At 43.7% G+C, this 12,664-nt stretch overlaps 1 protein-coding gene across 2 annotated transcripts in view; it reads right to left on the bottom strand.

The window, feature by feature from the left end:
- Window positions 1–4,018: 4,018 nt before the first annotated feature.
- The window catches only part of TP53I11 (tumor protein p53 inducible protein 11), a 49,367-nt gene continuing 40,721 nt past the window's right edge, over window positions 4,019–12,664 (bottom strand). For both annotated transcript variants that reach the window (XM_081892173.1, XM_081892174.1), the window contains exons 4-7: window positions 11,112–11,160; window positions 10,373–10,469; window positions 8,067–8,168; window positions 4,019–6,757 (exon numbers count right to left, since the gene is read on the bottom strand). In XM_081892173.1, the coding sequence (XP_081748299.1) occupies window positions 6,624–6,757; window positions 8,067–8,168; window positions 10,373–10,469; window positions 11,112–11,160 (382 nt within the window). In that variant the 3' untranslated portion in view covers window positions 4,019–6,623. The remainder of the gene's footprint in view (window positions 6,758–8,066; window positions 8,169–10,372; window positions 10,470–11,111; window positions 11,161–12,664) is intronic.

The raw sequence follows: 12,664 nt of genomic DNA, 5'->3' as shown, positions 1-12,664 counted from the left end.
ATTTGTGCCTACAAAGCACGGGGCAAAAGGTCAGTGGGAATGAGCCCCAACACTGGGAAGGAACCATTTGAGGGGTAAGGAAATGTTATGTTCATTTACTTGAACACAAATAAAAAATATTTGCACCTTCATGGTCTAAAAGGAACAATCCTTTATCTGGTTGATTTTGTGGCTCTTGGGGAACCCAGCCATAGCCCCCTCCTGCAGGTTATTTTCTTGCTACCTGGGCTGTGTTATGGAAAAGAACTCTCTTACCCAAATCTCTAATGACACTTGGAAGAAGCTCTGTTAACTCCATTGCAACTGACTTCCTCCATTTTAGCGTTGGGGGGTTAGTTAGGCTGCAAGCTTGAATACCAGTGGCGTGCAGTGATTTTTTTTTTTTGCAGGGAATGTTTAGGGCCAGAGGCGCCAGCTTGTGAGGACAATTGGAGGAATCGATGTCCTGATGTCACTGTGAGCATCACTCCGTCCTCCTTAAGCTGCACAGAAGCTTCCCGGGCTATAGGAAGGATGTAGCAGGGAAACATTTAGGCGACTAACCCAGTCACCTAGTCCACACAACTGCTGAATACAGAAATTGAAAACCTAACACTGGATTCCCAGTGCTGTGCAAGCAGAGACCAGCACTGACTGGGTCCATCTAGCTGTTTCAGAGGAAGGGACGCACTCTAGCATAAAGCTCTCAAGCAAGTCCTACTGAAATGACTGAGCAGTTGAGGTATTGCACAACTCCCAAGCTTTGAAATGGAACTTGCAAAGAGAGAGAGAGCTTCACCCTCAAGTTTATGTCTGTAATCTGTTTTTGTGAACCTAGATCCACTCGGTTCCCCCCGCCCCCATCTGTTGTCACTGTTGCAAGTGCCTGGAAAATGGGCCACTTGAAGTAAATGTTGAAATCTATTTTAAATGTTCCTTTTATTAGAAACCTAGAGCTAATTTAACTTGTATTCCCTATTGTAATGCTTTTTATATTGAAAGGGTTTTTGTAACATAAAACAGAACACTACGCCGAAGCAATTCTGCACAGTTTCCAAGTGCATTTCTTTAGGAAAATGAAAATAAAAAGACAAAAATAAAGACACTATACCAAAAATGGCTTCACTTTTTACATTTTTTAAAAAACAACCTGCTATCTCTTTCTCACAGGAGTGATAAAACTTTGTGACAATGGTTTTTCCTAAAGCCCAAACAGTGAACACTAGTTCTAGCTAGGAGGGTCTATGTCAATCATGAAAAATGCAAGTATTTTCCAAACTTCTGCTGACTTTAAGGAAGCCTTTTTTATTTTCAGGGGTGACTCTAGATGCAGTATGTTGCAGGAAGAATTAAAGTCAGGTTGCTCACTGGGATAAGCAGCTTTGAGCATATTAAAACTGATCCTGACCTGACTGCACTGGTTGTTGGTTAGTTTCTGGGTCTAATTGGTTTTGACCTATAAAGCCTTAAATGTCTCAGGACCGCAATACCTCGAGGACCCAGATATACCAATCTGGACTTGATGTGATCCTCTTCTGAGTCCCGTCATATACCTCCCCCATGAGAGGTCTGGAGGGTGGTGCCACATAAATGGGCCCTTTTTTGTGGGGGCTTCCTGTCTGTGGAATGCTCACCCCAAGGAGGCTTGCTTGGCACCTTCATTATGTATCTTTAGGCAGCAGGTGAAAATATTTGTCTTCAACCAAGCCTAAGGCTGATTAACTTTTGTGGTTTTTAAATTGTGTCTGTGGGAGGGGGCTTATTGGTTTCTTTTGCTTTTATTATCTCTTTTCTCTTTGTAGTTTTTATGTTGTAAACAGCCCAGTGATCTTCGCCTGAAGGGTGGTATACAAATATAATAGCTAACGAACTAAACTAATAAAGTCCATAATGGAACTTTAGGGCTGCACAATTAGTGGGTTATAGAATTCTGTGGCCCTGGTGCAATAAATCCACCCCTTTTAAAAAACAACCACTTTTTGTTGTTTGGCAAGTGGCATGGTAATGCCTTGGAAAGTTTGGGATGACTGACTGACTGACTAATGGGGAAGATGTATAAATTCACCGAACAGATCACCTCAAAGGCTTCAGTAGCTTTGGAAAGAGTTTAGGTACTTCTGTTACTTTGCAAACACTGCTTTGCTAATCTGTTCCTATTGTAATAGGAACGCAGCTGGGCTACTGTCACCATTCCTTATTTACCTGCTCCTGGTCATCAGTCCTGTTGAACTTCATCAGGCTTATTTCTGAGATACATCGCAGGATTGCACTGTAAGTAACTATGTAGAAGACATTCAAAATGCTGGGTGTTAAGAGGTACAAGGTGAATGATGAATAATATTTGATTGGGAATCCCCCTCCCTCCCACAGATATATATACCTAGATGAAAGAATTTTCAGGTCCAGGATTCATAACGAAGGCTCTGTGATAAGCCATTCATAAATTTGGACAGATTCCTAAAAAAAAATTGTGTGCACAGTTACAAAGTCATGTTTGATTTTGAGAAAGGTAGGATGAACACTAACCATGTGCATTTTATGTATAGGATAACTGGTGAAATGAGACTTGTGCAGCGATATGCAAGCAGTATGTGGCTGCAGCTGCGTTGGTTCTCTGTCTTGTGCATCCAGTCTTGGCTAGTCTTACATTAGCAACAACAGCCTACCACTGCTATCAACTTAGGTTTGATGCCACTGGCATCCACCTCAAATACTGCATGGCAGCAGCGGTTAAAAGCCACATTATTAGAGCGAGTACCATAATCCCATACAACCACGTCTTTTTAGTTCTCACTCTTGTTTGCAAAAGAGTGCAGAATTTTTTTAAGGGGTCAGCTGTTGAGGTGTGGGTTGGGAAAGAGGGACACACCCCTATTGCTGAGGTAGAATGAAATAAACTGGATATGCATCTGAATGGACAAAGAAATGCCCTGTGCATTAATGGCATTAGCATGGGGATAACCATCCTTCAATATGGAATCCCAGCTAGTCATGCTGCGTAATAGAGCCCCCACTAGTACTGGGCAAAGCAGTGACCACTGGTCTGGAGAAATGTTCCCACCCTGCTTTTGTTGGCTGGGGACATGGCACTACATGATTCCCACATGGCTGACATCATGTAGGGAAGAAGCCCTTTCAAGTTTAAAAACAGCACTAAAGCTACAACTGATCAGAGGAACAATAGCAGGGAACATATGTGGAAACCATGCAAGTGAAACCACATTTCTGCAAATGATTAAAAGAAGCCCCCACAAAAAACCCACTTTAGTAGCAGCAAATTAATCCTCACAGGGCAAAGCTCTACAAAGGTTAATAAAAGGGAGTTTATAGGAGATCCCAGATTGAGAGAGCTGCTACCATTCAAGGGAGTACATTAAGGGAGCTTCTTGCACCCCATGCCTGAGTCACAGTGGCTTCAAAGTAGCTGCCTTGCTGTGTGCAAAGTCGTTTAACACTTCTGGAATTGCTTTGCCTGCTTTTCTCTAAAATAGAGATCAAGGCCAGTTGCATGAGGGAGGAAGGTAGCATGTGCTATGAAAAACAACAGCATGAGCAACAGGATTCCACGGGGGCAGGATCTCTTGTGTTATGGTGGCCTCATGTAAATAATGTGCTCTACTACTGAGCAATGGCCTCTTCTCTTCTGTATGAAACTCATACCCATGCCTGTTGCAGCCACAAATACAAGAACATGCCTCAGGTAACAGCCCTACAAGGCCAGGTATCCACTATCGGTGTGACTTGTTGACTATCCCAAGGTGAATTTTGGTCAAAGTGAAAGCAGATGTGACTTTACTGATGATTTTGTTTTTTTCAAATGCCGATTGTATAAACATTGGGACCAGAAAGTAGACAAAAAAGTTGCAATTTAGAAGCAGTTATGGTTCCTCATTCCCCCAGCTCAACTCATGATTTTTGGACATCAGGTGAAAGAAACTCTGAAAAGGCTCCTCTTTCTGCAGTCCAGTCATCTTCAAAATAGGCCCAGCCCCAGTCCCAGACCCTCCTTGATGCAAAATGCTCAAAGCCAGGCAGCAACTGCTGAAAACCGTACTTGTTTCACATAGTGTACATACAGACGAAAAAACTGAGAGTGACACTTAAAACTAGCATTAACAAAATTGCTCAGGTTGGAGGAGTTAAACCTCACGCTTGACCACTAGGCACCATTACCCTGGGATTCTAAAGTCTACACTTGCATGATCAACATGGATATTCAGTTCAAATAGTTTTTGAGGACCCACTTGATGCGGCCTGGAACTGCAACATACATGGTAGTCCAAGTTCATGCAGACGTTTGATGCCAAAAGAAGGTAAAGAAAGTCTTCAGGAGACCACTGCAGGCCAAAGACGGTGCATGTTGCCAACAGTCCATGAAGGGTTTGTGTGACTTTCTGAGTACATTTTCTTCTTGCTGCTGAAGGTGTAAGGATGTTGTCTCAGCTCAAAAGGGTAAAGTGTGTGCTGGTCCCATGTAGGTACTGCAGTCCTGGCACAAAGGTGGAGACACAGGCAGCTGTCCTAGATTTGCTGCATCCACTTCAAAATGGCTGGTTCATCTCGACACACCTGTTCTGACAAACAGCCTTTGAATCCACAACCAATACAGAATTCCTCCTGCCTCAGTTCAAGGGGAGTACAAAATGCAAAGACTATACTGTGAGGTGTATCTATGGAGGACTGAGATTTGAAACTTCATTGCATTTATCAAAAGCTTTAGAAATGGGGAAATGCTAGAGCAGAGCCCAAAGTAATAAATAAGACTGTGGTCTGTAGGAGGATGGTAAACACTTCCCAATTATATTTGAAATCCCAACAAGGGTAGGGGGTGAGGGGAAGAGAAGGAGAGATTTCAAACTTTGGTCTGTTTGCCTATTTGGGGAAAATTCATTGGCACACTGAGAGAAACATCCTTCAACATCAAAACTATACTAGTCATTCCAACATTATTCACACTGAGATTGAGGCAGGAGATATCAATGAAATATATTCATTGCTTTAATTTTGGTTAAGAATGAAATGCCAATTGTCAGAATGCCTCAGATGTTTGGGATGGGTTGTCCATCACTACTGACAAACATTACAGAGGCCATCAAACCTAGAGAGCATCACTGATCCCACTCTCTAGCACAGCCAGTGAGTTCAGGAGACTTTGCAGCCCTATGGCAGCCTCTTCCTCACACCAAGCAGGCAACTGATGTGCAAACATGCCTCTGGGCCCAGACTCATATCCAAAACTCACAATATGGTAAAAGGAAGCAATTCAGTTGGGGTATAATCCTGTGGAAAGTGACAGAGGAATCAGATGTACACAGCCTCTTGCACTGCTAATCTATTTCACAGAAGGCTAGAAGGACCACCACAATCGGGGAGTGGGGGGTAAAGGCTAATACACATGTCATTCCAGCATATGCATTGAACTAGTCTAGCAAGTACATGCAACCACTTTCTATCATGGCCTTTTCCTGCACTTTTCTTGGTTACTCAATTTAGGAATGTGTTCCCCCAAAACTATAGTATTTTCCTTTTGAAAGGGCTGGTGCCTGGCAGCAATTAAACCATATAGTGCAGAAGTGGCTAATCCCTGGGCCTTCCAGATGTGGCTGGACTACAGCTTACACTATCCCTCATGGTTGGCCATGCTGGCAGAGGCTGGCTGCAGCTGAAGCTCCAACATAATCTGGAGAGTCACATCTTGCCCACTTCTGTTCACGTGTATTACTGTGTGTTGCCATTTTTTTGTAAACAAAGAGATTGTGTGAACTCGCGGTTTCCTCATTGGTCCCCTGCCCCATTTCCTTTCTAACAGACTCCATCCAGAATCATCTGAAGGCATTTTTGTAACATTTAGAACTAAAAAGGCCAACAGAATAAACCAACAGGAAGAGGGGTGGTAGGGTTGAGGGTGGGGGGAGAGATACCCCACAAAACAAAGAGGCAGCAATAGCCAAATCTGATATTTTCACAAGTACTCCTAAAATCAGGTGGAATCATTTCTTTAAATTACTACAGCAGATGCTCTTTAAAAAAAAAAAAAGAATAGGTTGCATTCATAGCAAGGACATCACTACCTAAGGAATCTCTGACTTCCAAGGTCCTAGAAGATGAGGAAAATATGGCCATAGAACTTCCTTTTGAGCCCTTTATATGGCAAGTCCCCAGCACACATTTCAACCGAAGGGAATGCTACCAAAAGCCCCAACAGCAGATTGCTAGTTGTAGAGAGAAGATTCCCAAGAGCTGATATCACTTCCTTTGCCCTTTGAATGTCGTTTTGATATGATACTCTGTTTCCACGAGTGTGTATTTTGATCATGTGCCACTGCCTAGACTCACAGAGGAGAATGGCTACGAATAGCTGACCTTGCCCACCCACGTCCCTGAATCTGCCACCTTATCTCTGTTTTCCTGGCCTCTTCCCATAGGCACCATGGAGTCATCTTGAACTCTCCTCTTCCACGTCCAGTGTGGTGGCAACAACAGCACTGGATTTATTTATACATTGATGCATGCCGTAAGGAAGTCTGGTTGTTGTTTTTTTTTAAGAAAGAAAGAAAGGGAAAAAAGCCCCACAAAAATGAGCGAAAGGAATGCAGTAATTATGACAGGCCCTTCTCTGCACCAGCCCTCAGCAGTCCAGGAGGTTAGACTTTCTTGGGTCTGCGTCCAAGTTGGTAATAATAATAAAAGCTGATAAGTACAAAGAGGACCCGACTGATGAGGAGCAATGTGGCTCCCGTGGACCCCCGGCCGCTCTCAACCAGGGTGATGCTGGTGACTGAAAGAGAGAGAAAAGGCAGGTTGGAAGAAAAGAAAGACATGTTTTCAAAACCCTCTAGAACACCTCTTGAGAAAACAAAAAAGGTCACTTCATGCCTACTCTGGCAGAACATGGATGCTTTAGTTGCAAGTTAGCACTGCAGTTCGTTGCTTCTATGAAGCAGTGTCTATTTGGTTCTGAGTGCTGCTGCCCTCAGGCCCCGCTTGCAGGCTTCCCAAAGGTTGGCTGCTGTGAGAGCAGGATGCCAGTGGCTGAATCCAGCAGGCTCTTCCTACGTTCTTGAGAAACAGAGCTGGGGTGCTTGTTTTTGGTGAGAGACGGGTGCTGGAGTAGGTAAGACCTTGCTGAATGACACATCCCACTTCACATGAGCTACTGATGCCACAGAAAGGCATTTTGTGGTGTGGGTTCCCTGCAGCAGCAGCAGCCTTAAGAGTGCAACCTATGACACATGTCTTCCACGTCTTTCACCTTTAAAAAATCAGGCATGCAATCGAAGCAGCTACGAGATTTTACTTGGCACTCAAGGGCCAAGTTGCGCTCTGGCAAGTAGAATCTAATTGCATACCAGCAAATTCAGGTTCCACAATTAAACTGGATTTAGCACCCTTACTTCCCCCACCCTCCCCAAATGTACTGTTTGCAGCAAGTGAATCCCAATTTGTTTTGTTTCCACATGCTTCCATGGCACAGTTTTATTGGTTTTGCATTGTATTTTTGTTTTAATGATATTGTTTGTTTTTATATTGTGTGCCGTTTAAGAGATTCTTAAAATATCAAGTAATTTATAAACGCTTCTAAATAATGCAACTGAGAGGTCCAAGATAACAAACTGGGGAAAAGACTTGCAATTCAGAAAAGCCTTAATACAGAGACATCCAAGGAGACACATGTCAGCAGCATTCACCGTTCCCTGTTTTTGCTTGTTAAAGGTCTCTAACCTGGATCCTTGGTATGCATTTGTCTGAATACACCCCATCTTTTGGGAGTTATGACTGAGGGTTAGTGTGCTAAGTTGAGCTATTGATTCACTCCTATTTCTAGTCACCTCTTTCTAGGGTTCTCTCTTCTGAAGGACAAGAAATATTCCAGCTTCATAATATTGATTTTTAGGAACAAAGCTTTGAACTTTCATGTTTGGTCTGAAGTCCTTGTATCCTTGCAGTCTCCTTTTGCAAAGAAAGGCCTGTGTGTCTTGGGCCTGATTAACCTCAGCATGACACCGCACCCCGTGTATCGAAGTTTCCCTTCCATGATAAAAGCAAAGGGAGAGCACGTGCCTGTGACCATAAAACGGTATATTTACCCAAGAACTGTACTCCAAAGTAACATGCTTCTGTCAGCAGAGTCCAACGCATTATGATCTTCTCAGCTGTGTACAAAGCATTCCACATGATGAGGGAGATACCTAAAGATGATTGGAGGGATAGGGATGACAGAGAGAAAGGGGAGGTGTCATCTACTGAAGCCACATGTAGAAAGACATAGCCTTCTAAGAAGTGCTGTTGATACAAACACATTAATATGCTCCTTAAAATCTTGCTATCATCATCATCAGACGGAAGTTATAGTGAAATCTCTTAAAACCGACCTAACAATATCAAATCATAAAGTGATATGAAAATTTTGAAATAAGATTTAAGTTTCCAAAGCTTGCCTGGCATCTGTTATGATCATGTGCATTTTACACCCAGAAACAGAAACACACACACACACACACACAATTTCCTTTTGTACTCTCCTGTCATAGAGGACCTTCTCTCATCAATAGGAGCACTACACATGCAATACCCTCCCCACCCTTAATGAGACTGGCAGATGCGTTCATCCACTTCCACCAGGACATTTCTAGCCCTGTAGCAGCCTTTCATTTTCTGCAACCCTTGGAAGAAGCACAAGAACCAAAAGCAGCCTGGCAAAAAGGTCTAGGGAAGATAACACTGTATCTCATCGGGAGCAAAAGTCTGCTTGTATATTTCAAAAACAGAGTACCAAGGCAAAGCTAATGCCCTACACTACCTGCTGAGGAAGAGCAAGATGCTTTAGCTATTCCTGTCCCCTTCTTTGGCTCTGTACACATTAAAAGACAGATGTGTTTTACCCGTTCAACTCTAGGCAAGAGGAAATACACAAACATGATGGGTATGGGGAGGGGAAATGTACCACACCATACATCTAAAGGACTAGGATGCCATTTTAAACAGTAATGGCTTCCCACAAATAATTCTGGGAGCTGTAGTTCGTTCAGGGCTCTGAGAGCTGTTAGGAGAGCCCTATTCCTATCAGAGAACTACAATTCCAGAGTTCCCTGTGAAGGGGGATTGACTGTTAAACCACTCTGGAAATAGGAGTCTTAGCACCCTTAACAAACAGAGGCTCTTAGAATCGTCTCTTTTTTTAAAGGGGAGAGCATGACTGTTTAAAATTGTGGCATAGTGCTTTTTTACATGAGTGCTGTGAATGTAGCCACCGAGGAACACAAAACTGCTGCATGCCCACTTGCTACCACTAGGCGATGCTACAGGCTTACAGGATAAGTCAATAAAGAGTTTTCCAGCTGCACTAGAATTGCCTCTGACTACCAGACACAAGCCTGCAATTATAAGAAGAATGCATTGCCTTGCTTCTTACGTAGTTGTGCCCAGCACAAGCTGGCTTTGTCTCAAAATATCTTCCAGAAAAAGCAAGAGGAATGTGGCGCTATGGATACTGCAATAGTTCCTAAAGCAGCTATCCAGATAAAAGGTAATGCTTCTCCACCGGCAGGGGTGGGGCCGGGAGAGAGATCCCCTGAACTTACAAAACTAGCTGACTGGTTGCTGGCATCCAGCTGTCTCACGTTGCAGTGGAGGAGTGTGCCTTTGGGGGTATAAGGAAATACTAGCTGGCTTCTCCCTAAACCTAGTTTTCCAGATATATAAATTTTGTTGTTTTATGGAGAAACATTCAATGGTGCTTGTTAACACCCACCTGCACTGTAGAGGGTTCAATCTAGAAACAGTTTTACAAACTCTTCCAATGCTCATCTCAAAATAGCTTTTGGTATCTATTGTTTGGGAGCAAAGCCACCACAACCAATCATTCGACTATTCCAGCTCCACAAGACGCACAACATAATATTGCATCTCGGCTTACTGGCACAATTGCTACAAGTTTATGAAATCTACGGTGAGCACCATTCTCACCCCATTGTTTTGCCACAGCATTGAAGTGACCAGCTGCTGTAGTGACCAGGGCAAAATGATTTCCCCTTCACACGCCACAAGACTTAACAGCCAGCTGTCCCAATGCTGTCCCTGCACCTCTTGAAGTATTTGCCACATAAGGTAGTTACCAAACTCTACCTATTAGTACAAAATATTGTGGATTCACCCAATGTCGCTGGTCATCTCAGCAGTTAATCTGAATATCTTTAGAGATATCAGGCCCTTTAACTTTTCAAAGGGGAGCTTTGAAAATGCATATTTGACACCTGCTCCATAGAAGTGAACTGTGCATATTGTAGTGGCAGGGCATAACCCCCACCCAGGAAATCCACCCCCATTTCTGTAGCATGCACCCAGCTATCATCATGAGATGAGCAATTGGTTAGCCAAGCAGCAATGCACTCACTTAGTAAGGCTCCTCCATACAGACGGATAGGTGTCTTACTGTTGACCGACTCTTCCTCAAAGACAGCATCGTAGAGCTGTTCGGGAAAGGCGAGAGCCTATAGGAAAGAAAGAAACTTCAACGGAGAAAGCTTACGGTGCTTCACCCTGCTTTACTCAGAAAAATTGTCCTCAAGTGAAGGGAGAGATGAGCATGCATGGCTAGGGAAAGAATAAATGCATGCAGATGGAAGCCTGAGCCCTGGTTAGGAAGAGGAGCAGCACAGCCACCCATTGCAAGTGTAAAGGCCAATGAGGTGTAGAGCAAGAAAGAGGAGAAAGGGAAATGCTCATTTTAGGGTACCAAGTATGACTGGTTTATAGACTAGGATGGATAAATTTGTCAATTTTAGATGCTCATTTCCCCCCATCTTCATTTCAGTTCTCCACCCTTCAGCATTTATTTATTTTAATGTCCTCATTAAAAAATTGTCTGCATTTCATTGTGCATTTTGCCTAAATGTGCACATTTCTGCAAACAATTTCCCTGAACAGAACGTATTTTGTATGTTGTTTTCACTCATGTATCCATTTTTATGCACGCTTTCTCCCAATACATGCATCGAATTCAGAAAACTACAAGTATCAAAGGAAAGCTGTATTTTGGTTTGTATGTTATCCCATAAAGTACAACATGTAAAACTGAACCAAATTCCCACCCCAGCTCAACTTGAGACTCCACCTTAGAGCAGGTCACTTACCATGATGGCAACCCCAGAAAACATGACAGCTGTCACAAACTGCCAAACCCTGCAAGAAAGGTCAAATGGGAACATCTAAGCTTTTAACAGTCTAAAGACAACATTCTCCCACAGTCAGTTTTATATACAAAGTGGCCACTTTTGTTTCTCTAAGGAAAGACACGAGGGCAGGAATGGGGGGAAGGAATGACCTGTGGCTCTCCAGATGATGTTGACGGCAATGCCCATCATCCCCGGCCTTGCTGGAGGGGTTTCCCAATCCTGAATTAAGATCATCTCTGTTGACTTAAGCTAGAAACAAAGAGTTTGTGAAAGTAAACGGAGGTGGGGCGGGGGGGGGGGGGGAGACTAGACTTGTCTTAAACAAGGATTGCTCATGAGAACAGGAGGTGTGAAATATCCTAGGCGCATCGACAAAAACTTCCCAGTCTTTCAAAGACACCTCTGCAACTTTGACCTACACACAATTAGGGTTTCTATGGGCTCTATTCAGACAGGCCTTCTCCATTTGGACAGCTACAAATGTAGGCATGGATCACATCTTGAAGCACCACCCAAACTGTCCCTCTGCTTGCAGGAAACAGGTGGCTTACGTTTCCCCCAGACCCTCAATTTAGTGTCCTTTAAAAGTGCTCACAGATGCCTAAAATCTGCATCAAATACTCTGAGCTAGGACATCACTGCAATTGCAAGAAGTATGTTCTTCCAGAAATTGCTCTCTAGAAGCCCAGAATTTATTGTAAGAGGGCTCTTGCACCCATAAGCAGAACTAGGAAGTTCTATTCCCTCTTTAGAACCCCTTTTCCTTACAGCCATTCTCCCATGTGCCAAAGCATTCATCTTTAAAAGTTACTGTGGCAGCACTGAAAATCCAGTACTGAGATGCACTAAAGAGAGCAATATCCTAAGTTTCCAAGTGAACTTTGTGAAGAACTATTCAGTTGGTTAATACCTGGCACACAAAAAACTCAGGTGAGGGACACAGTACTGCTTTTGGTGAAACATAAGCATTTGCCTCCCGCATCTTGTACTGGTAGCTGCCTGCTCCTCTTGGAAATTGCACAGGTGGGAAAATTTCCTTTAAAATCCATGGTGCAAGGAGATATGTGCCAAATGCAACAACCTAATATACTTCACACCAAGTTGGAAAATTTCTCCACTCAAGTCTCTGCTATTCTTAAAGTCATTAACAACAATGAAGAAACAGCCTACATGCAGAAGGTCAGTGCCAATATTGCAGCCCTTCCTTCAGCTCATTTTGCCCTTGGCTAGTAGTCTTAGCAGGGGACACAGGTGGCGCTGTGGGTTAAAGCCTCAGCACCTAGGACTTGCCGATCGAAAGGTCGGCGGTTCGAATCCCTGCTGCGGGGTGCGCTCCCGCTGCTCGGTCCCAGCGCCTGCCAACCTAGCAGTTCGAAAGCACCTCCGGGTGCAAGTAGATAAATAGGGACCGCTTACCAGCGGGAAGGTAAACGGCGTTTCCGTGTGCAGCTCTGGCTCGCCAGAGCAGCGATGTCACACTGGCCATGTGACCCGGAAGTGTCTCCGGACAG

This window comes from Podarcis melisellensis (genome assembly GCF_964234715.1).
Source record: "Podarcis melisellensis genome assembly, chromosome: 1".
Taxonomy (NCBI): Eukaryota; Metazoa; Chordata; class Lepidosauria; order Squamata; family Lacertidae; genus Podarcis; species Podarcis melisellensis.
This window is presented reverse-complemented; position numbering and strand designations above follow the sequence as displayed.